This window comes from Balaenoptera physalus (genome assembly GCF_965194825.1).
Source record: "Balaenoptera physalus genome assembly, chromosome: 16".
NCBI classification, from domain to species: Eukaryota; Metazoa; Chordata; class Mammalia; order Artiodactyla; family Balaenopteridae; genus Balaenoptera; species Balaenoptera physalus.
In genome coordinates this window covers 24,267,853-24,294,408 of record NC_138898.1, presented here as the reverse complement: position 1 = coordinate 24,294,408, position 26,556 = coordinate 24,267,853, and the positions used below count along the sequence as shown (strand labels likewise).

The window sequence follows — 26,556 nt, the reverse complement described above, 5'->3', positions numbered from 1 at the left end:
AGATACCCAATACCAAGTAAAGGAATTTTCTTTCTATTCCTAGCTTTTATCATGAATGAGTACTGAATTTTATGAAATGCTTTTTGTTATTTGGTTATATTCTCATTTTCTTTCTCCCTTAATATCCCAAATGTTGTACATCACATGATCTTCTCTCCTTCTGAAACATCTTTACATTCCTCAGATAATACCTGCTACCCTTCATCCCACTAATGTACTTAACTTCCACTGGATTGGGTATTTCTCTATCACTGCACTATAACATGATCTTGTAATTATCTGTGCCTGCATCTAATTTCCCAAATAAACTGACACTGCCTTGAGGCAGGAGTGTGTCTTACCTCCTCTCCAGAGCCTCAGTGCATAGACCCTGGTAGTGAAGGTCTCAGTAAATGTGTACTGAACCAGTGAATGATTCCTAGAATCCCTTGTGAATCTCACTCCTATTTCTGGTTGGCTGTGGAGGGGGTATTTGGGAGCAGCTTCTTCCACCTTTGCCTTCCCAGTACACAAATGTTAGCTATTGTTATTATTGGAAACTGGGACTTTCAGCTCATCTGTTCCTTTAGCCCTGTCCAACTCAGTGTATGGGTTGCAAACCAGGTCCCGCCCCCCCCCACCTTCCAGGCCCACTTCTTTGTGTTATATTTTAATTTTTATTTAATACTTGATACAACATATGTTATAAAGCATAACAAAGTGAATAGCTATGTGTGCCTTTCCTATCACATCTCCCTTTCTCTCGGCCAGGGGTAACCACTATCCTGAATTTTGTTTAGTATTGCTTTTTCTTTAAAAAAAAAGCTTTGTATGATTTGAGTTTGCCTATTTTTGAACTTTGTAAAAATGATATACTATACACATGGAGGCTAAACAGTGCCCTACTAAATAACCAAGAGATCACTGAAGAAATCAAAGAAGAAATAAAAAAATACATAGAAACAAATGACAATGAAAACACACGGACCCAAAAGCTATGGGACACAGCAAAAGCAGTTCTAAGAGGGACGTTTACAGCAATTCAATCTCACATCAAGAAACAAGAAAAATCTCAAATAAACAATCTAACCCTACACGTAAAACAACTAGAGAAAGAACAAAGAAAACCCAAAGTCAGTAGAAGGAAAGAAATCATAAAGACCAGAGCAGAAATAAATGAAATAGAAATGAAGAAAACAATAGCAAAGATCAATAAAACTAAAAGCTGGTTCTTTATTCCCCAGAAGAGTTGTTTTCAAAGCAAACATTCCAAATGAATGTGGCTCTTCAATGGAATGTCCCCATTGTGCTTGAAGTGTTTCTTCTCTGGTTGTGATTTTAAATTACAGGCTCATTTGAGCTACTCCCCTTCCCCTCAGTATCTTTACAAGAGCAGTGACTTTGTCCTTAGGTAGAGGATGTGTAATTTTGGGTGAAAGTAAATTACAATTTATTTGAGTTTACTCCTAAATCTATGTATTTGGTATTTTGGAGTAGATCAAACCAAGAGAAAGTTTCTTGGTCTTAAAAAGGAATGATCTAATTGCTTTGGGTATTGTGCTGGCTACACACTTTGGCCATTTGAAACATGTTAATAAACGTCACTGATTAAAACAGCTGGAGCATTTCTTGCCCCATTCCAGTTAAGGAGCAGCATGCTGAAATCCTAACATCTCTCACTCACCTATAAGGACAACATACAGGCTGAGAGAGAACAGAAGCGGGTAGAAGAGTCAGTAAGTTCAGTCCCCCTTCATCTGTTCTGCTGTTCTCCTTGCTCTCTGAGTAGACAGAGTAATGTTTCCTTTTTCCTTTTCCCAAAGAAAGGAAGGTAAGGGGGAAAATAAATTTATGTATTTAGACCAGTCAAAAAAAAAAAGCTGTTTTTTTGAGAAGATAAACAAAACTGATAAACCCATAGCCAGATTCATCAAGAAAAAAAGGGAGAGGACGCAAATCAATAAAATTGGAAATGAAAAAGGAGAAATCACAACTGACACTGCAGAAACACAAAGGATTATCAGAGACTACTACAAACTACTACAAACAACTATATGCCAATAAAATGGATAACCACATAGAAATGGACAAATTCTTGGAAAGGTAAAATTTTCCAAGACTGAACCAGGAAGAATTAGAAAATATAAACAGACATATGACAAGTAATGAAATTGAAACCGTAATTAAAAATCTTCCAACAAACAAAAGTCCAGGATCAGATGGCTTCACAGGTGAATTCTATCAAACATTTAGAGCAGAGCTAACACTGATCCTTCTCAAATACTTCCAAAAAATTGCAGAGGGAGAAACACTCCCAAATTCATTCTATGAAACCACCATCATCCTGATACCAAAACCAGAAAAAGACATCACAAAAAAAGAAAATTATAGACCAATATCACTGATGAACATAGATGCAAAAATCCTGAACAAAATACTAGCAAACGGAATCCAACAGCACATTATTAAAAGGATCATACACCATGATTAAGTGGGATTTATCCCAGGGATGCAAGGATTCTTCAACATACGCAAATCAATCAATGTGATACACCACATTAACAAATTAAGAAATAAAAACCATATGATCATCTCAATAGATGCAGAAAAAGTTTTTGACAAAATTCAACACCCATTTATGATAAAAACTCTCCAGAAAATGGGCATAGAGGGAACCTACCTCAACATAATAAAAGCCATATACGACAAACCCATAGCAAGCATCATTCTCAATGGTGAAAAACTGAAAGCGTTTCCACAAAGATCAGGAAGAAGACAAGGATGTCCACTCTCGCCACTCTTATTCAACATAGTTTTGGAAGTCCTAGCCATGGCAATCAGAGAAGAAAAAGAAATAAAAGGAATACAAATTGGAAAAGAAGAAGTAAAGCTGTCACTGTTTGCAGATGACATGACACTATCCACAGAAAATCCTAAAGATGCCACCAGAAGACTACTAGAACTAATCAATGAATCTGGTAAGGTTGAAGGATACAAAATTAATGCACAGAAATCTCTGGCATTCCTAGACACCTACAATGAAAAATCAGAAAGAGAAATTAAGGAAATACTCCCATTTACCATTGAAATAAAAAGAATAAAATATCTAGGAATAAACCTGCATAAGGAGGAGAAAGACTTATACTCAGAAAACTATAAAACACTGATGAAAGAAATCAAAGGTGACATAAACAGATGGAGAAATATACTATTGTTCTTGGATTGGAAGAATCAATATTGTGAAAATGACTATACTACCCAAAGCAATCTACAGATTCAATGCAATCCCTATCAAACTACCAATGGCATTCTTCACAGAATTAGAACAAAAAATGTTACAATTCGTATGGAAACAAAAAAGACCCCGAACAGCCAAAGCATTCTTGAGAAAGAAAAACGGAGTTGGAGGAATCAGGGTCCCTGGCTTCAAAGTATACCACAAAGCTACAGTAATCAAGATAGTATGGTACTGGCACAAAAACAGAAATACAGATCAATGGTACAGGATAGAATGCCCGGAGATAAACCCACACACCTATGGTCACCTAATTTACAACCAAGGAGGCAAGAACATACAATGGAGAAAAGACAGCCCCTTCAATAAATGGTGCTGGGAAAACTGGACAGCTACATGTAAAAGAAAGAAATTCAAACACTCCCTAACACCATACACAAAAATAAACTCCAAATGGATTAAAGACTTAAATGTAAGACCAGACACTATAAAACTCTTTGATGAAAACACAGGAAAAACACTCTTTGACATAAACCACAGCAAGATCTTTTTTGACCCACCTCCTAGAGTAACGGAAATAAAAACAAAAATAAACAAATGGGACTTAATTAAGCTTAAAAGCTTTTGCACAGCAAAGGAAACCATAAACAAGACAAAAAGACAACCCTCAGAATGGGAGAAAATATTTGCAATTTTAAATTATTAAAAAATTTAAAAATGGGCAGAATTAAAACATGGGTGGAAGACCTAAATAGACATTTCACCAAGGAAGACATACAGATGGCCAAAAGGCACATGAAAAGATGCTCAACATCACTAATTATTAGAGAAATGCAAATCAAAACTACAGTGAGGTATCACCTCATGCCAGACAGAATGGCCATTATCAAAAAATCTAGAAACAATAAATGCTGGAAAGGGTGTGGTGAAAAGGGAACCCTCCTGCACCATTGGTGGAAATGTAAATTGATACAACCACTATGGAAAACAGTATGGAGGTTCCTTAAAAAACTAAAAATAGAACTACCGTATGACCCAGCAATCCCACTACTGGGCATATACCCTGAGAAAACCATAATTCAAAAAGAGACATGTACCACAATGTTCACTGCAGCACTATTTAAAATAGCCAAGGACCTCCCTGGTGGCACAGTGGTTAAGAATCCACCTGCCAATGCAGGTGACGCGGGTTCGAGCCCTGGTCTGGGAAGATCCCACATGCCGCGGAGCAGCGAAACCCGTGCGCCACAACTACTGAGCCTGCACTCTAGAGCCCACGAGCCACAACAACTGAGCCTGCGTGCCACAACTACTGAAGCCCACGTGCCTAGAGCCCGTGCTCCGCAACAAAGAGAAGCCACCACAATGAGAAGCCCGCACACCACAACGAAGACCCAATGGAGTCAAAAATAAATAAATTTATTTTTAAAAATAATAATAAAAATAATAATAAATAAATAAAAATAAAATAGCCAAGACATGGAACCAAGCTAAATGTCCATCGACAGATGAATGGATAAAGAAGATGTGGCACATATATACAACTGAATATTACTCAGCCATAAAAAGAAACAAAATTGAGTTGTTTGTAGTGAGGTGGATGGACCTACAGTCTGTCATACAGAGAGAAGTCAGAAAGAGAAAAACAAATACCGTATGCTAACGAATCTAAAAAAAAAAAAATGGTACTGATGAACCTAGTTGCAGGGCAGGAATAAAGATGTAGGCATAGAGAATGGACCTGAGGACATGGGGTGGGAGGGGGAAGCTGGGGCAAAGTGAGAGTAGCATCGACACATATACACTACCGAATGTAAAAGAATTAGCTAGTGGGAAGCAGCAGCATAGCACAGGGAGATCAGCTGGGTGCTTTGCGATGACCTAGAGGGTGGGATAGGGAGGATGGGAGGGAGACGCAAGAGGGAGGGGATATGGGGACATATGTATGCATATGGCTGATTCACTTTGGCGTACAGCAGAAACTAACACAGTATTGTGAAGCAATTATACTCCAATAAAGATCTATTTTAAAAACAGATATACTATATACAATCTTCTGCAACTGACTTCTATCAATAATTTCTATGATTTAGCTACGTTGTTGCCTATAGCAACATTCATTGTATAATATCCCATTGTGTGAATAGAGGACATTTATCTATTTTCCTGTTGACAGATCAGAGACCTGGTTTCAGTTTTTTGCCCTTAACCAATAATGCTATAACCTTTCTTATGTGTTTCTTGATGCACATGTGCAGAAGTTTTTCTGAGGCAGTGGCTTCCAAACCATTCTGACAATGTCCAAGAATAAAAAATAAATTTTCCATCACAACACAGTAAACATACACAGGTGAATGTATGTGTATAAATATGAAACAAAAACTTAAACAATACCCTTACACAATACATTTTGATCTTTTATATTTAGCTGGTAGATCCACAGAATTCATTTCACACCCTCTTGGCTTCAATTTAGTGTTTTTATTTCTAAGAATCACTGTTCTGGAATTGAGCTTCCCCACGAGTGTGCCTGGGCATAGGTTACAGGTTACCCAGGCCACAATACTGATGCCTCGGCCCTCAGGTCAGTGCTTCCTTAGGTGCTGGGTCACAGGGTATGCCCACATTCAACTAGAAAACAAAATAGATATATTCTGCTGATTTTATAAAAAGGTATCAGCAGTAACGTAAGTGTTTCCAGTGATACACATTCTCGAGCTCTGTCACTGTGGTCTTATTTGCATTTTCCTGATTATCAATGAAGTTAAGCATCTTCTTTTTATGGATCATTTGTTTCTCCTCTGTAAAATGCTTGCTCCTATCATTGCCATTTTTCTACTGGGCCATCTGTCTTCTCCTTGCTGATTCACAAGAATTCATGATAAATTCTGTTGTTGTTTTGGGGGTTTTTTTGGTTGTTGTTTTTGTTTGTTTGTTGGCCGTGCCACACTACATGCGGGATCTTAGTTCCCTGACCAAGCATCGAACCCATGCTCCCTGCAGTGGAAGCCTGGACCACTAGGGAATTCCCCATGATAAATTCTGAATACCAATCTTTTGTTAGTTGCATGGGTTGCAAACATCTTTTCCCAGTTTGTGGCTTGTGTTCCCACTTTCTTATGGTGTCTATCCCCCTTTCAAACTGCACTAAGTTACCCGTAATGTCTAGCAGAACTCATCACTATTTTTGGCAACACAGAAAGGTATGAGAGGGAGGGAGAGGGCATGAGGGACAAGCAGGAAAAGTTATGAAGGAGCAATCCTAGAGTCTTATGCCAAGACTGCCAGGGAGTCTGGAGTTTCCGCCCTGGAAGCCCCTTCTCACACACTGGTGCATACAATTATTGGAAAAATAACAAAGCCTTTTCATCAAAGGGCACAAAGGGTCTGTCTGGGACCTGCACACATCTCCAATGTATTCCTACAGACAATGGGTCACTTGTGCATCTTCTGCCTGGGCAATAACAAGCAGAGCCTGGGGAAAGTGCAGCAGAAACAGAAATGAAAGCTGGGGTCACCACAATGCACATGGGTACTCTTTTCACTGCAACAGAACATCTAAGAGGCTGCTCCTACCTCCTCAGTAGTAAAAGGAAGAAATCTGCAAACGTGCAACTGACATGGAGGCATGGGACAAGGACTGGGGGAAGTAAGCCAGGTCCTAACAAGCATTACACCAAAAATCTAATATAGTGATTCTCTAACATGTCTATATATCTGTTTGGGGGGGAGGGGCGCGGACTGTGAATTCTCGATGACAAATATTTAATTTAGTGCTTTCACTTCAATCATAGTTTTTTTTTTTTTTTTTAAGCATATTCTGGATCATTTGAATGTCCATCTTATGACCAACTGGCAGGATTTCAGTGCTCATATTTGTTATTTCCTATGTTGGTGTCAATTAAACTTTAACTGTTGAAAACTAATGAGAAAAAATAGAGGTGAACATAATAAGTGAAAGTCAAACATCATCACAAGAAAGCATCACAACAGTTCAAATATAGAAAAGTGGTAGGAGAACGGAGTTATTATACAGCATACAGCACTGGAGCTATGCTAAAAAGATCTTGCACCATAATAATTGAGGGACAATTTGATTTCAGCAAAGTAACATTAGCTAACACATTAAATTCACAAAGTCAATCTGAGCTTTTGAGTTTTATAATTAGTTTGATTTCAATCTATTTGTTTAGGTTTTATAATCATTTAAGACCTATTAGTATAAGGAGTATAACCTAGTGAATATATTTAAGTAACAAAAAAAAATAATTTTAACACTAGGAGTATGGCAGAGTTTTTCTTTAAAGGAGTTCTGTACATTATTCAGGTTTGAGAATCCAACTGTCTGAGGCACTCTCCTCCACCTGGTCATTCACCTGCTAGAGGACACAGCTCACCTTTTTAACACCCAAAATATCTTCAATGAGGGTTGCTGTTTGTAAGAATGTCTTCTTACTCGTCATCAGTGTAAACAGGAAGATCACAAAGTCATTTTTTTCTGCCAAACGCTTTGTAACCCCTTCCGTCTATCGCAAGGGAGAAGAGGAGAAAATGTAGAATAGGTTATAACCCCAAAATAAAATATGAAGGGCAAAATATCCATTCCAGACACTGGAAAAGCAATTCCACGCTACATCAGGAATTGTTAGCTGAGCCCTTAATTCCCTAAAACTATATATAAAACACTGTGTACAAATGTATTTTTCTGGGGAGGAGTTTTTAAATAATATCCATCATAGGTTTTTAACCCAGTATCTGCCTAGTATCTAAATCAAGAGCTACAAGCCAGCACTCAGTAGGCCAAGTTTTATTTGGCCAGCAATACCTTTTTTTTTTTTTGTATAATCTTGCCGCCGTATTTTATTTTCCATTTTAATAAATTCAGTATTCTTTACTCTTTTTTTTTTTTTTTAATTAATTAATTAATTAATTTATGGCTGTGTTGGGTCTTCGTTTCTGTGCGAGGGCTTTCTCCAGTTGCGGCAAGCAGGGGCCACTCTTCATCGCGGTGCGCGGGCCTCTCACTGTCGCGGCCTCTCTTGTTGCGGAGCACAAGCTCCAGACGCGCAGGCTCAGTGATTGTGGCTCACGGGCCCAGTTGCTCCGTGGCATGTGGGATCTTCCCAGACCAGGGCTCGAACCCGTGTCCCCTGCATTGGCAGGCAGATTCTCAACCACTGCGCCACCAGGGAAGCCCAGCAATACCTTTTAAATTTTGATTTTAAGTCTTCAGATAGGATATGCTTACTCCAGGTTAGTCACAATTTGCACAAGTCCCCACTCCAAAACAGGCAACTTCAAACATTTCTTGTTTTCTGTCTGATCCTTGGAGGCACTGGTGTTTGCAACTCTAAAAGCCCTAGGTTTCCATCTAACCTGGATTTAAGCCAGATCAGCACAAAGTTGGACCATATCATCCTATGTTCTTTACGTTTTTGTTTCTTCTTTCTTTCCTTTTCTTTCTTTCCCTCTCTTTTCTTTTTCTTTCCTTTTCTTTCTTTCCCTTTCTTTCCTTTTCTTTCTTTCCTTTCTCTTCCTTCCTTTTTTTAACTGAACTGTGTTTTGCTGGAATATCATTAACATTAGGTGTCATTATTAACGAACAGCTTCATAAGACTGCCTCATAAGACTATTAACTACCTGGAAGCTGACAATGATGGAGTCATTACATCACAAATATATCATCTTTTTTTTATAAGAACAATTTTTTTAAAATTAATTAATTTATTTATATTTTATTTTTGGCTGTGTTGGGTCTTCGTTTCTGTGCGAGGGCTTTCTCCAGTTGCGGCAAGCGGGGGCCACTCTTCATCGCAGTGCGCGGGCCTCTCACCGTTGCGGCCTCTCCCATTGCGGAGCACAGGCTCCAGACGCGCAGGCTCAGTAGTTGTGGCTCACGGGCCTAGTTGCTCCGCGGCATGTGGGATCTTCCCAGACCAGGGCTCGAACCCGTGTCCCCTGCATTGGCAGGCAGATTCTTAACCACCGCGCCACCAGGGAAGCCCAGAACAATTTCTTACTGGCCTTACTTACAAGAAAAATTGTGCACTACCTGAACATTTAGTTTATTTTTATCTCATGGGTCTGTCTGTGCTTACCTGTGCCACTAGCTACATGTGGCTATTGAGCACTTGAAACGTGGCTAGTCTGAACTGAGATGTGTTCTGAGAGTAAAAAACACACTGGATTTTGAAAACTTAATACAAAAAAAAGGAATTATATCTCATTAATAATTACTTATATTGATGACATGTTGGAATAACATTCTTGATATACTGTGCTAAATAAAATACATTATTAAAATTAACTTCACCTTTCTTCCTACTTCTTTTCTTACTTTCTAAAAAACGTGGCTACAAAGAAATTGAAAATAACCTAAGTGTGGTGGGGTGATGGGTTATTTCACTTGTTTTTGGAGTATTTTTATATTATACTCTAATATTCTCGAGAGACTGGTATAATACATTTTTATACTTTTTAAAATGTGATACACAGAAGCAAACACAAAATACCATATATAGCCTAATCAGTGACTAAAAGTGCAGGTTTATTACACTCAGATTGCATTAGCCTTTTTGGTGACAATAGTTTTTGCTGAATCCTTTTGAACTTACTGACAGTTTAGGCCCCTAAACTATTTTTCATTTGTATGTCCCTAAGACATATCTCCCTTGCTCAGGACCTCAGCATTAATTTCTTATTTGTTTGTTTAGAGTTATGTCCAAAGCTTTACATTATCCTTTTTCAATTCTTTTTATTCAAACAGCCTATCATTTATGTTGTCAAGATTTTTGTGGATGCTGATTTTTATCTTAAGATATCAATCCTGGGGTTTCCCTCGTGGCACAGTGGTTAAGAATCCGCCTGCCAATGCTGGGGACACGGGTTCAAGCCCTGGTCCGGGAAGATCCCACATGCCGCGGAGCAACTAAGCCCACACGCCAGAACCGCTAAGCCTGCGTTCTGGAGCCCATGTGCCACAACTACTGAAGCCCATGCACCTAGAGTCTGTGCTCTGCAACAGGAGAAGACACCGCAGTGAGAAGCCCACGCACTGCAATGAAGAGTAGCCCCTGCTCAACGCAACTAGAGAAAGCCTGCGCACAGCAACAAAGACCCAACGCAGCCAAAAAAGAAAAAAGAAAAAAAAAAAGATATCAATCCTGAACTAATAAATATGCTATTCCTAAAGGTAAAATAAAATAACCTAAGTGTTTTGTGTTATATTTCTGTTGCATAGCAATGTTATGGATGTTGAACTTTGTGTTGTGTTGAAACATATTTCCCTATTTGTGTTGGTTGCTAAGAAGCTTAAATCCAATTTTTTTTTTTTTTTAATGGAGGCTGAGAAGTCCCTTGATAAGCCATCTGCAAGTTGGAGAACCAGGAAAACTGGTGATGAAATTCAGTCAGAGACCGAAGGCCTGAGAACCTGAACCAACAGTGTAAGTCCCTGTTGGAGCCAAAGGCCCAAGAGCCAGGAACTCCAAGTCCAAAGGCAAGGGAAGATGGATGTCTCAGCTCTGGCAGAGAGTGAATTCGCCCAACCTCCACCTTTTTGCTCTATTCAGGGCCTCAATGGATTGGATGGTGGTCACCCACATTGGTGAGGGCATCTATTGATACAAATGCTAATCTCTTCCAGAGACACCCTCACAGACACGCCCAGAAAAAAAATGTTTAACCAGCTATCTGGGCATCCCTTAGCTCAGTCAAGTTTACACATATGAACAAATGTTCATAGTAGCATTATTCTTTTTTTTTTTGATGTGGACCATTTTTAAAGTGTTTATTGAATTTGTTACAATATTGCTTCTGTTTTATTTTTTGAATTTTTGAATTTTATTTTATTTTATTTTTATACAGCAGGTTCTTATTAGTTATCCATTTTACACATATTAGTGTATACATGTCAATCCCAATCTCCCAATTCATCCCACCACCACCACCCCGCCCGCCACTTCCCCCCCTTGGTGTCCATACGTTTGTTCTCTACATCTGTGTCTCTATTTCTGCCCTGCAAACCGGTTCATCTGTACCATTTTTCTAGGTTCCACATATATGCGTTAATATACGATATGGGCTTAAACCCAAATTTGTACCCCATCCGTAGTACAAATGATTTTATGTTCAGCCCAATTCCTGGATACCTACTTCTAAATTTATAATATTGGTAGATCTTACATACTCGTAACGATGCCCGAAATCTTTTTTTGAATGAGGCAAGAAATGAAATGGAATTAAATGTTCCTTTGTGTTTTCATTGCATAGAAGTTTCACTTCTACAACAGCATTTGTTTCATTCTGCTGTATTTGATTCACTCTTTACAGTTTACCACATATGTTCCCAAAAGACAGGTACTGGGTCTTACAAAAATTAACATTTGTATATTGCTTTACAAAGTGCTTTCACATCTATCATCTCATTTAAATCCCACAACAACCCTATGATGTATGATTACCAACTACACTCTAAGATAAGAAATTAAAGCACAGGGAGGAGAATAAGCATGAAGCCAAAAGCTAGAACCCCAAACCCAGTTCTAGCACTTAAGTGCTATGCTCTTTCCACCAAATTGCTTCTTTTATTCACCATTATTTTCCACTCAGTGATCAACCTAGTTGGGTGTCCTGATCAACACATGGTGGGTCTTCTGGTTCTTGTTTTGTTTTCTAACAATAAAAACGAAGGAGTAGGCACAATAGGGTTTAAAGGAATCCTAAAAGGTCACAGGCACTCTTTCAATGCTTGCATCCATTTAACAAGTTTTTTGTTCAGTCTCTGCTTGGACACCTCCAGGGCTAGAGGAGTTCAGTACCTGCTGAAGCAGCCATGGCTCAATTACTATGAAATTTTGCCATCCATAATTTCTACCTGTTGGTTATGGTTCTCAGGCACATATAAGTCCAATTCTCCAACGTCTGAAGATAACTGTCATGTCTACCACCCCCATTCAAATCTTCCCTCCTCAAGCACTGCAGACGTGGTAGGGAGAAAAATGAGGCCCCGATGGCAGGGATACTTACACAGACACAGGTATTATACAAGATGCTCAAACAGTCCTTGGACATTTCATCACTTACTGAAAGTGAAAGGGGAATAACTGGTTATTTTTCTCACTGGAAAGATAATGTAACAGAATTAAATTTTTGAACATAGAATTGTTCCTCATAATCCCCTCCAAGATGATTATTTTCCTCTTAGCATACCTCCTTCCAGTCCTTATTTACCAAAGAGTTTCATGGTGCCCGCATCAGAGCCTAGAAACCAATTTGTATACTGCTTTTTGGTTTGATATACTATTATGCTTATTATGTTCCATAGTCTTCATAATTTCAACCTGTTGTGGTGTTATCACTTAGCAAGCCATGTTCCCTTTATAGCTTGATTAGAATTATATCCAGGGTTTTTAAAATTTTGCTATTTAAATAGACTAGAAATAAACAACATGACATACAGTCCTCTTATGCTAGTGTTGAACTGGTTCCCTAAGATACATTTCCAAAAGCAGAATTACGAGAATCCAAAGTAATTGGATTGTTGCTATTAATTTCCACTGAAAACTCTACTAGCAGCAAACAAGGATGTCATTTTTACTACAGACTCAACGTGTTTTGTTCTGTTGTTATTTATGTTGGGTACCAATAAAGAACTAGTTACTTCCTTGTGAGCAGGAACAGGAGAGTACAACAAAAAGGAAACTAAATTTTCAAGTCCTCAAAACTGGGAGATGATAAAATTGAGTATGAGCCATGGATAAAGTGTTTTGTTTGGCATTACTTTTATTTTTAAAAACTGTTTCCATTCATTCCTACGCTGCCACAAACTCTAAAATGTTAGGCTTCCCTCCAAGATCCCAGTGGGCAGCCCTGCCAAGCTAGCTTGACCAGAAGGGTTATCTGACATAATCTTGAGACAATGCAGATGTCCTGTATCCCTCATCACCACTTTTCAACCTATGGGGGCTTTTTGGTTTATTTATTTCATGATTTCAGAGAGGGCTGGAACACCAAATCAGTATATCTCAGTACTTCTAGACCTTTCATTTTCAAAGGGAACTGGAATTCACTCATTCATCAAATATTTATTCAGCATCCACTCTAGAGCAGATAAAGAATATACAGTGGTTAGTGAAAAAAAAAAAAAAGACAAAGCCTCATGGAACTTATAAATCTGGTGGGGGAAGAGAGAATAAATAAGTACACCAACAAGTAACTACAAGATGCTACCTGCTATGAGGGTAGAGGACATGAAGACCAATTCAGATAGGATACAAAGCTGCGACATAAAAGATGAGTATGAATTCTCTTAACCACTACTACACATAAAAACAAGGCCTTACACAGTATGTCATGTTGATGTTGGGGGGAAGATTTTTTTAATTAAAAATAAAGTGATATTTGTAGTAGAGCATTCATCAGATGTTAACTGATCTCTGGCTTTTAATGCCAAAGTAAGTGTACTTACTCATTTTTTTAAATTATCAACTGACTACCTAAAAATAATATTTGCAACATGTGTAAGTTATAGAGAATAATAGAATAATACCCATATACCTACCACCCAGTCCAAGAAATAATATGCTACCTTAAACACTTTGACTTTTTACCATACACATTCTGGTAATGACTGAACTTTTCACAAAGAGCTTATATCACTTTTATAACAACAAAAACAAGACAATAATTTTAAAAAATAAAACAAATGATCTTACCAGGCTTTTCCTTACTCTCTCAATTAAGTATATGAGAAATAAGAATTTGCAAAGAAAACATAAAAGCTGAAACCAAGGACTATTAGAAACTACAAAGATGCAATTCTTTTAGCCCAGTAGTTTTCACACTTTTTCTTTTAAAGCACTAGACTTATATTTCTACCAAGTATAAAATAAAGAGAGCTGCTTAGTTAGGGGCGGAGAGTGTCCTACAGCCGAATGTTAAGGCATGTCTTCATTGTTAAGAGTTAGGAAGGGAAAGAAGAGAAACTCCTGGGAATTACCATCATAACAGCAGGTTAGGAAATGAGTATCAGTGGCTGATAAGTATACTTACTTTTCAGTTTCTGTCCCCGAATAGAGATTGTAGGCCTCATAAGAATTTCTACAAGGAGCTATAAAAAAAAATTGGATAAAACCTTCAAAATTCAAAGCACAGCTTACAAAACAATCTTTGCCATGACAACTCATGGCCCAAATATCTGTCAGGGTACTGCAAGACCCTCTTGTTCCCAACACAGGCAGAAGGCAGTGAAGTTCAAGGAAATGAGCACTGCACCAAGAGTCAGGAAACCTGGGTTCTAGTTGCAGCTCAGCCACCTATTCCCCATGTAAACTCGGGCAAGTCAGTGTCCCTCCATGGCCTCAGCTCTCATTTTTAAAAATAAGAATGTTAGATTAGTTAATCTCTGGAGTCCAACGTGGCTTTAATTTTTCAAAAGCTGCAGAACATTTTCACTATGATTCCTCTTTTGCTTTAGAATATTTGTGTTCTTTTTATAAACATAAGTTTATAAAAAGAATCACAAAAGGTATACCATAAACTGTTAATACTGATTTCTACAGGGGGCTGGGGAGTATATGCATTCATTTTTCATTTTACATACTTTTAATATAACACATAATTTTGTTTAAACTGTTTACAATAAATATGCATTTAAAAACCCATTCTGTTGAAACAAAGGACAGTTTATAATGATAAAAGGATCAATCCATTGGGACGATATAACAATTATAAACATATATGCATCTAACAACAGAACCTCAAAATACATGAAGCAAAAGCTGACAGAACTGAAGGAGACAATTCAAAAATAATAGCTGGATAATACCCCACTTTCAATAATGGATAGACAATGAGGTATTACCAAAAATACAGAAGACTTGAACACTATAAACGAACAAGCTCTAACAGACAGCTATAAAGCATTCTGCCCAGCAACAGCAGAATATACATTCTACTCAAGCACACATGGAATAGACACACACACACACACACACACACACACACACACACACACACACAGGAATACTACTCAGCCATAAAAAAGAATGAAATTTTTCCATCTGCAGCAACATGGATGGACTTGGAGGACATTATGCTAAATGAAATAAGTCAGACAGAGAAAGACAAACACTGTATATCACTTGTATGTGGAAGCTAAAAAAGTAAAACAAAATAGTGACTATAACAAAAAAGAAGCAGACTCACAGATATAGAGAACAAACTAGTGGTTACCAGTGCGGGGGAGGGGCAATATAAAGGTGGGAGAGTGGGAGGTACAAACTAGTAAGTCTAAGAAAGCCTACAAGGATGTATTGTACAACATGGGGGATACAGCCAATATTTTACCATAACTATAAACAAAGCATAACCTTTAAAAATTGTGAATCACTATATTGTACAGCAACTATACTTCAATAAAAATGCAAAAAATAAATTTCTCTTAAAAGAAAAAAAGGGGGCTTCCCTGGTGGCACAGTGGTTGAGAGTCTGCCTGCCGGTGCAGGGGACACGGGTTCGAGCCCCGGTCTGGGAAGATCCCACATGCCACGGAGCAACTGGGCCCTTGAGCCACAGCTGCTGAGCCTGCACGTCTGGAGCCTGTGCTCCCAACAAGAGAGGCCGTGAGAGTGAGAGGCCCGCGCACTGCGATGAGGAGTGGCCCCCGCTTGCCGCAACTGGGGAAACCCCTCGCACAGAAACGAAGACTCAACACAGCCAAAAATAAATATATTAATTAATTAATAAAATTGTGCAATCTTTAAAAAGAAAAAAGAAAAAAAAGGGAATTATCTCAAACCAATAACCTAATCTTTCACTTCAATTCACTGGAAAAAGAGGTGCAACACAAACCCAAAGCAAGCAGAAGAAAAGAAGTAATAAGGATTAGAATGGAAACTAATTTAGCAGAGAATAGAAAATAACAGAGAATAGCAACAAGATCACCACTGACCTTATAGAAAACAAGAACTACCTTCCTCCTGATGAATACTTTTAACTATTATATATAATGCCACACTAAGCATCTTTGTATACAAAGCCTTATCTCATTTTGACTTATGTCTTCATGAGAGATTCACATAAATGGAAACAACAGGGCAAAATGAGTAATGATCTTTAAGGTTTTGAGGCATACTACACAAATGCTTTTGAAAAGAGATGCCCCACTTTTCACAGTCATCCAAGAAAAGTATAAGATATTCATCTGAATAGGTTATTATATTTAAAATAAATTCTCTTCAAATAGAGGATGGACTATGTCAATGAATAAATTAAACGTCCCTGAATGCCAAGTGATGGATCATACCTGGCCCACAGACATAATTCATGTGGTCTGCATCTACTGAAAAGCTGGGAGATTCTACATAAGAATCTAGATTTCCTACATCCCTGAGGGCAAAGGTCAATAGGAATGGAAGCCATTTCCCCATAAAAGCAGGCATGCACTCTCCGGTTCATCCTAGTCCCTGAAGTCATTTAATTTATGCCGATCTCCATTTTTTTTTTCTTTTTTTTTTTAAATTTATTTATTTGGCTGCACTGGGTCTTAGTTGCCACGTGCGGGATCTTCGTTGCGGCACGTGGGATCTAGTTCCCTGACCAGGGATTGAACCCGGGCATCCTGCACAAGGAATGTGGGCTCTTAACCGCTGGACCACCAGGGAAGTCCCAGAGAGACATACCTTTTACTTTGTACCTTAAAAAAAAGGGGATATATATATGTTTTATTTTTTTAATTTAATTAATTTAATTAATTAATTTATTTTTGGTTGTGCCAGGTCTTAGTTGCGGCATGCGTGTGGGATCTAGTTCTCTGACCAGGGAACAAGCCCGCGTCCCCTGCATTGGGAGGCGAATTCTTAACCACTGCACCAGTGGTGCAGATCAATTTACCAGATCAATTTACATAAATCAATTATTCTAGTGTAAAAGCTTTGGTGCTTCAATACATGTGAATACCACTGAGCTTCTAAAGATGAAAATTCTGGGGACTTCCCTGGGGGTCCAGTGGTTAAGACTCCACCTTCCAATGCAGGGGGTGTGGGTTCAATCCCTGGTTGGGGAACTAAGATCCCACATGCCACGTGGCCAAAAAAAACGCTATGCCTGTAGTGATAGTTACTCTGTAATTCTGTAAATACACCAAAAATCACTGAATTGTACAAGTAAAGCAAGTGAACTGTATGGTATGTAAATTATAACTCAATAAACATTTTTTAAAAATCATGAAAAAAAGATGAAAATTCTGAAATGTTTGCTATAAATTCTAAAACATTTCCTACCTCCCATTTCAAGAGTTAAATTCCCAAGCCATTAAGTAGCAGTAGTAATAATAAACAACAACTTACATCAACACCTCCAAACAAATCAAAAATATAAGTATTTGGATAAGTGGTTTCTTGGGTAAGTTTCCTCTCTTCAGTAACAAATGCCATAGCCTCCATGGAGAGAAGAGGAGAAATTTCCTAGTGAAAAAGGATACAGAAAGACATTCAGTTTAGTATCCAACACAAACCAGACACCAAAACACCAGTTTGCATTTTAGTCACAACTTGAACTCCCATGAGGTCAAAGACAATGAACCATAAAAAAAAAAAAAATCTTACAGAAAAGCTGATATAATAAAAGTTGTTTTAACAGTAGTAATAGCTAACTTATTAAACACTTATTATGTACCAGGCATGGTTCTAAGTACTTCATCTATTACCTATTTTAATCCTCACGACCCAATGATATAATAGTAATTTATCAGCCCAATTTTACAGATAAGGAGACTGAGACACAAAGAAGTTGTCAATGTCATACAGGGTATGTGACAGAGTCAGGACTTAAACCTAGGAAGTGTGGCTCCTGAGTCTGTGCTTACAAAAGAAAGCAGAACTATTTTGGGTGAAACAAGAGATAGGATAGGAAGAATATAATAGGGCCCTACTCATTATGCTCCCTTCTCAGGAACCCCGAGGGAAGATGGAACACAGTGGGCTAGAGCAGTAGTTCTCACACAGTGATGAGCATCCGAATCATCTGAAGGGCTTGTTAAAACCCAGACTGCTGGGTCCCACCTGCAGTTTCTGATTTAATAGGTCTGGGGTGGGGCCTGAGAATGTGCATTTATAATAAGTCCCCAAGTGATGCTGATGTTGGTCCAGATACCACACATCAAGAAAAAGCAGAACCCTCTCTTATGGATAACCTATTATATGCCAAGCACTGGGTTTCTATACTTTAGCCCATTTAATCTTTAAAACAATTCAATGAGGTGAGTGTAGTTTTACAGGTGAAAAACAAAATCACAAAGTTGTGCAAGATCACATAATTAGTAAGTGACTGAACTACTTTCTCTGGGTTTCATTTCTCTCATTTATAAAACTAGAATGTAATTCTGCTGGCAACATGGTACAATGGAAACTGGTTTCTGGAGTAAGACAAATCTGGGCTCACAGCAATAATAGCCACGTGACTTTGGGCAGGTTATGCTGAGTCTGTTTTCTCAACTGAAAAAGGGAACGGAGAAGACATCTGGATTTGCCTGCTCAGTATCTCCTTTTCTCTTCCTCAGGCAACAGCCCTACTTCCGTGGAGGAACATGAGGCCACACACAGATGTCAAGATAAGAAATGGACAGCCTAACTCTATTTGGCCCCTCAATTCACATCTGTGCTTTCCGATTACGTGAGACAATAAAAGATCTTTTTTGCTAATCTGAGTGGGTTACTGTTACCTGCAATCAAAGTATTTTGGACTAATACACTAATACCACCCATCTCACAGAGTTATCATAAAAATTAAATATGCCTGGTACACAGTAAATTTCAAATAAGTATTTGCTGAGTGCATAAAGAAATGATGATCACATAGCAAGCACTCAAAATATTAATTTCCCTCTTTCATCTACCTCATATCTCAGAGATTTTGTAGGAATCAAATGAAATAATGCATTATTCCTTGCAAAATGTTTTCAAACAAGTGTAAGACACTAATTATTTCTATCCTAATCAGACTGTGAGAAGATCAAGAACACAAAATGTCTTTTTTTTAATTAAACTTTTATTTGGGAATGATTTTCAACTTACAAAAAAGTTGTATAGACAAAACATCTCTTCTTTTTTTTTAAAGATTTATTATTTATTAATTAATTAATTTATTTCTGGCTGTGTTAGGTCTTAGTTGCAGCATGCAGGATCTTCGTTGAGGCACGCGGGATCTTTCATTGCAGTGCGCAGGTTTCTCTCTAGTTGTGGCGTGCGGGTTTTCTCTTCTCTAGTTGTGGCGCACAGGCTCCAGGGCACCTGGGCTCTGTAGTTGTGGTGCACGGGTTCCAGAGCACGTGGGCTCTGTAGTTTGCGGCACGCAGGCTCTCTAGTTGAGGCACACGGGCTCAGTAGTTGTGGCAAGTGGGCTTAGTTGCCCTGCAGTGTGTGGGATCTTAGTTTCCTGACCAGGGGTCGAACCCACGTCCCCGCCAGTGGTAAAGGCGGATTCTTTACCACTGGACCACCAGGGAAGTCCCAAAACATCTCTTCTCAAAGGTACAGACTAAACTTTTTGGCCCTATTATATTTTTAAATGACTTCTTACGTGATATAATAAACAGAACTTCACCTCTGAAAAACATTACATCATTTCATTATGATCAAATATAACTTGCATGGGTTTTAGCTACATTAGAGCCAGTAATCTAAATTCAAAGTTGGACCCACCTCCCCAAGCTGAAGTCTGACTTACTAAATCAGAAACTCTGCTGGTAGCGCCCAGCACTCTGTGTTTTAACAAGCCTTCCAGGTGACTCTGATACACACTCAAGATTGAGAACAACTGCCCTGGATGTCTATGCATTCTTTCCATCTCTCTCCCAACCACCAGGCCCAGTCCCTTCATCTTTATATGCTAGTCATAATTATCAACAGCCACAAGGCTACTTCCTTGCACCTTCAGCAAATGGGATCTTTTAAATCCTGTTGAAACAGAATGTAACCTAATCCCAGGGCACAGGCCTCCTTAATTAAGCAAGCACTGATACAAAACAAATGTGAATAAAACCCAAAAGTATATACACAGGAAACTTAATGGTGATTATCTCTGGGTGGTGGGGGATTATTGGTGATTTTTATTTTCTTCTTTGCACTTTTTCTGAACTTCCCAAATTTTCTATAGCTTATGCAATAAAAACAGGCTATTTTAAAAAGTAGGCAGAAGAAGAGAAAAAAAACAGACATCTTGTATCATCTGGAGACCCTGAATGCAGTCCCTCCAAGTCCCCTAACAGTTACCTTGAGGATGTTCTGGCACTCAATGAAGTCACTGTGGAGGTGGCTCGTTGCATACAGCTTAAGGAGCAGCTGAGGAATTCCACTCCATTTGGACTGTTTGTCCCTCTCCGTCAAAAAAGTTTCAGTGAACTGTGAGGCAAAAGAAAAAAAAAAAGAGGATAATTTTACTGGTGAGGAAAGAACTACTAGCATATAGAGCAAAAGAGAGCAGCTGGCTCCCAAACCCACCCAGGACAAATAATTCAAAGGTCTTTCTAGAAACGTTCAGAAGTTCCCCAACAGCCTGCAAGATAAAAGTCCAGCTCCTTGTTTGTGATACACACCCTTCCTATTCTATCACCTACTCTCCTCTCTAGCTTCATCTCTTTCCCAGTGCCCGCTCTAGGCTCCAGATGTACATGTTCTCTCTCTGTGCCTCTCTGCACATGCTCTTCCCCTGCCTACAGAGCTGTGTACCTGTATATATGGTATGCCACCTGTGCGGGGAGAAAATAAACCTAAGGTGGGGGCAAGGGGGGTAATTATTTACACACACACCCATACAGTTGACCCTTAAACACAGGTTTGAACTGTGTGGGTCCTCTTACATATGGGATTTTTTTCAATAGTAAATACTACAGTACTACCCAATCCATGACTGGTTGAATCCGCGGGTGCAGGGAAACTGCAGGTATGGAGGGCCGACTCAAACCTATATATGAATTTTCAACTGTGGAGGGTCAGTGCCCCGAACCCCCTGTATTGTTCAAGGGTGAACTCTACTGCCACAGAACATCTTTGGATGTCTTTTCTATCTGGAAAGCTCCTTCTCCTCCCTGACTTTTCTACCCAGAAAGCTCTTTCTCCTCCCTGTCTTTTCTACCCAGAAAGCTCTTTCTCCTAAATGCAAGCTAAAAAACCAGAAATTTTCCTTGATAGGCCTTCCCCTCTCTCCTTTCTAAGAGTCTCGGGCCTTATCTAACATTTATCATATTGTATCATAATTACTGGTTCATTTGTCCACCCCTCCTGTAGACCACAAGCTCCTTCAGAGTAGGTACCAAGCTGTGTTTATTGTGCACACCTTCTTTCTCTCAAAGAATGCTAGGCACAGATCAGACACTCAGTAAATGTTTGAAGGCATGAGCAATAGCCTAGTCTAATGACAGGTTCATTAATCAATATGGCAGTATCTACTTTGGGGACACAGCATTATCAGGTGCCAGAAGTGAATTATTTTCATGTACACTTGTCCCTCAATTAGATCAAAAGTTCACTGTAATTTATTACAGGACATGCAGGTCTTCAATAACAGCCTATCCGGACGCATATCAGTCCTATGACCTTGAACAAGTCCCATTATTCTTCCTGAGCTTGTTTTCTTAGATTGTAAAAATAAGATAATACAGGGGTAATGGGAGGTAATGAGATGTTTGTGAAAGTAATTTGTATTAGGGTGAGCCATAGGAAATTACCACTTTCATAGGTCTAAATGATTATCAGAAATTTTATATACTTCAAGCAAGCTCAAATCAAGGCAAGCCCCAAAACTATGAAAAAACATCTTTCCCTTCCTTGAAAGAAACAGAAGACAATAATGGTTTCATGGGACTCAGCAAAAGCAGTGCTTACAGACAAATTTATAGCTATAAACATTTATATTAAAAAGGAGAGGGGATCTCAGATGATATTATCTTCCCCCATAAGAAACTAGGAGAAAAAAGGAATAAACCAAACCCAAAGCAAGCACAAGGAAATTAAAAAGATCATTGCAAAAATAAGTGATATAGAGAAAAAAAAAATAACAGAGAAAAATCAACAAAATCAAATTTGGTTCTTTGAAAAACCAACAATATTGAAAATAGTTACAGGGACCAACTTACACTGACTCAACTATATTCAGGAATGAAAAAGGGGACAATACTACCAATTTTAAGGAAATAAAAAGGTTTACAAGGAAGTACTAGGAGCAACTGTATGCCAACAAACTACATAACTTAGATGAAATACACAAATTCCCAGAAAGACACAAACAACAGAAACTAACTCAAGAAGAAATAGAAAATCTGACATACCTACAACAATTAAAGAGCTCAAATCAGTAATTTAATAGGAAAGGAAGAAATGGAGGGAGGGAGCAAGTAAGGAAGAAAAGAAACTACCCACAAAGAAAAGCCCACGTCCAGATGCTTCACTGGTAAATTCTACTGAACATTTAAAGAGAAATTAGCAAATACTTCACAGACTCTTCCATAAAACAGAAGAGGAGGGAACACGTCCCAACTCATTCTATGAGGCTACTATTACCCTGATACCAAAACCAAACAAAGACATTAAAAGAAAACTTACAGAACAATATCTCTGATGAATATAAACACAAAAATGCCCAGCAAAATAGCTGATCCTTGAACAACATGGGGGTTAGGGGTGACAACTGCCCATACAGTTGAATTTTACAATCAGCCCTGTATCCATGGTTCCACATCCACAGATTCAACTGCAGATCGTGTAGTACTGCAGTAAGTATTTATTGAAAAAAATCCACGTATAAGTGGACTCATGGAATTCAAACCTACTGTTCAAGGATCAGCTGTGCCAGCAAACCAAATCCAACAATATGTAAAAAGGATTATACAACATGACAAAGCAAGATGCATGTCAGGAATGCAAGGTTGGGTCAAACATGAAAACTAATCAATGCAATCAACCTGATAAAGGGCATTAATCAAAATTCCACAGCTATCATCATAATTAACAGTGAAAGCCTGAAAGGCAAATATATTGTAAAGGCTGAGGATCAACCACTTAAATAAGCTCTATGAAGATTAAAACACAAAAAATTGTAAAGTCAACTGTAACTATAATAAACAATAAAGGGATAAACATAAAGATGTAAACTATGACATCAAAAACAAAATGGCAGGGAGAGGAGTAAAAAAAAATGTAGATCTTTTAGAATGCATTTGAACTTACATGACTATTAGTTTTAAACAAGTCAATACAGTTATAAGTCAACATATATGAACCTCATAGTAACCACAAATCAAAACCTAAAATAGATACACAAACACTAGAGAAAAAGGAACACAAGCATGCCACTAAAGAAAATCGTCAAACCACAAAGGAAGAAACTAAAAGAAGAAAAAGAGGACAGAGGAGAACTACAAAAACAACCAGAAAACAAGTAACGATAGGGACTTCCCTGGTGGTACAGTGGTTAAGAATCTGCCTGCCAATGCAGGGGACACAGGTTCAATCCCTGGTCCAGGAAGATCCCATATGCTGTGAAGCAACTAAGCCCATGAGCCACAACTACTGAGCCTGTGATCTAGAGCACGCACAGATACAAAAAAACCACAAGTGAATATTATGATCAGTTATGTGCCAACAAGTTGGACAACCTAGAAGAAATGGACAAATTTCTAGAAATATACAACCTTCCAATACTGAATCAGGAAGAAACAGAAAATCTGAACAGCTTGATCACTAATAGTGAAACTCAATTTGAAATTTAAAAAACTTCCAGCAAACAAAAATCCAGGACCAGACAGCTTCACAGGAGAATTCTACCAAACATATAAAGAAGAAATAATACCTATACTCAAACTATTCCAGAAAATTGAAGAGGATGGAACACTCCCAAATTCCTTCTACCAGGCCACCATTACCCTGATATCAAAACCAAAGACACTACAAAACAAAATTACAGGCCAATATTTCTGATGAATATAGATGCAAAAATCCTCAACAAAATACTAGCAAACCGAATTCAACAATATATAAAAGTGATCATACATCATGATAAAGTGAGATTTATTCCAGAAATGCAAGGATGGTTCAATATCCGCAAATCAATCAGTGATACACCACATTAACAAAAGAAAAGGATAAAAAAATCACATGATTGTCTCAATAGATACAGAAGAAGCTTTTCACAAAATTCAACATACATTCATGATAAAAACTCTTGTCAAAGTTGGTATACAGAGAACATACCTCAACATAATAAAGGTCATTTATGACAAACCCACAGCTAACATCATACTCAACAGTGAAAAGCTAAAAGATTTTCTTCTAAAATCAGGAAAAAGACAAGGATGCCACTCTTGCTACTTCTACTTAATGTAGTATTGGAAGCCATACCCACAGCAATCAGACAAGAAAAAGAAATAAAAGGCATTCAGAGTGGAAGGAAAGAAGTAAAACTGTCATTATTTGCAGATGACATGACACCATATATAGAAAACCCTAAAATTTCCACCAAAAAACTATTAGAATAAATGAATTCAATAAAGTTGCAGAACACAAGATTAATATACAGAAATCTGTTGCTTTTATATACACTAATAATGAACTATCGAAAGAGAAAACAAGAAAACAATCCCACTTAAAATCATACCAAAAAGAATACCTAGAAATAAACTTAACCAAGGAGGTAAAAGACCTATACTTGGAAAACTATAAAACACTTATGAAGGAAATTAAGGATGATACATAGAAATGGAAAAATATCCTGTGTTCTTGGATTAGAATGATATTGTTAAAATGTCCATACACCCAAAGCAATCTACAGATTTAATGCAATCCCTATCAAAATACCCATGGCATTTTTCACAGAACTAGAACAAATTCCTAAAATTTATATGGAACCACAAAAGACCTTGTATACCCACAGCAATCCTGAGGAAAAAAGAACAAAGCTGGAGGTAACATACTCCCTGATTTCAGACTATACTACAAAACTACAGTAACCAAAACTGCACAGTACTGGCACATACATGCAGACACATAGATCAGTGGAACAGAATAGAGAGCCCAGAAATAAACCCCCACACTTATAGTCAATTAATTTACAACAAAGGAGACAAGAATATACAATAAGAAAAGCCAGTCTCTTCCATAAGTGGTGTTGGGAAAACTACAGCTACATGATAAACAATGAAATCTGTAACACAACACTGTAAACCAGCTATACTTCAATAAAATAAAATTTTTAAAAATTTGTATATTTTCTCACACCATATAAAAAATAAACTCAAAATGGATTAAAGACCTAAATGTAAGACTGGAAACCATAAAACCCCTAGAAGAGAACATAGACAGAACACACTTTGACATAAATCATAGCAGTATGTTTTTGTACCAGTCTCCTAAGGCAAAAGAAACAAAAGCAAAAATAAATAAATGGGACCTGATCAAACTTAAAAGCCTTTGCATAGCAAAGGAAACCATCAACAACATGAAAAGGCAGAACCTACTGAATGGGAGAAAATATCTGCAAATATATGACTGATAGGGTATTAATATCTAAAATATATAAACAGTTCATACAACTCAAATCAAAAATACAAACAACCCAATTAGCACAAATTAGCAGAAATTAGCATAACATTGTAAATCAACTATACTTTAATAGAACAAATAGAGGAAAAAAATATAAACAACCCAATTTAAAAATGGGTGGAAGACCTAAATAGACATTTTTTTCAAAGAAGACATAAACACGGCCAAGAGGCACATGAAAAGATGCTCAACATTGCTAACCATCAGAGAAATGCAATACAAAACCACAGTAAGATATCAGTTCACACCTGTTAGAATGTCTATCATCAAAAAGTCTACATGGGGCTTCCCTGGTGGCATAGTGGTTGAGAGTCTGCCTGCCAATGCAGGGGACATGGGTTCGAGCCCTGGTCTGGGAAGATCCCACATGCCACGGAGCAACTAAGCCCGTGAGCCACAACTACTGAGCCTGCGTGACTGGAGCCTGTGCTCCATAACAGGAGAGGCCACGATAGTGAGAGGCCTGCGCACCGCGATGAAGAGTGGCCCCTGCTCGCCACAACTGGAGAAAGCCCTCGCACAGAAACGAAGACCCAACACAGCCAAAAATAAATAAATAAATAAATAAATAAATAAATTTATTAAAAAAACAAAACAAAAACCCCCACAAACTTGGCCAAGCCACAACAACTTAAAAAAAATAATAATAATAAAAAAAAAAAAAAAAAAAAAGCCTACAAATAACAAATATTGGGGAGGATGTGGAGAAAAGGGAACCCTAGTACACTGTTAGTGGGAATGTAAATTGTT

The 26,556-nt window shown here is 38.0% G+C and overlaps 1 protein-coding gene across 1 annotated transcript in view; it reads right to left on the bottom strand.

Annotated features, from left to right (window-relative positions):
- TRPC4AP (transient receptor potential cation channel subfamily C member 4 associated protein) overlaps positions 1-26,556 on the bottom strand; it is a 74,180-nt gene that overhangs the window by 31,530 nt on the left and 16,094 nt on the right. The window contains exons 2-6 of the mRNA XM_082432084.1: positions 20,485-20,613; positions 17,563-17,679; positions 14,267-14,324; positions 12,242-12,297; positions 7,612-7,740 (exon numbers count right to left, since the gene is read on the bottom strand). Of these exons, the coding sequence (XP_082288210.1) occupies positions 7,612-7,740; positions 12,242-12,297; positions 14,267-14,324; positions 17,563-17,679; positions 20,485-20,613 (489 nt within the window). The remainder of the gene's footprint in view (positions 1-7,611; positions 7,741-12,241; positions 12,298-14,266; positions 14,325-17,562; positions 17,680-20,484; positions 20,614-26,556) is intronic.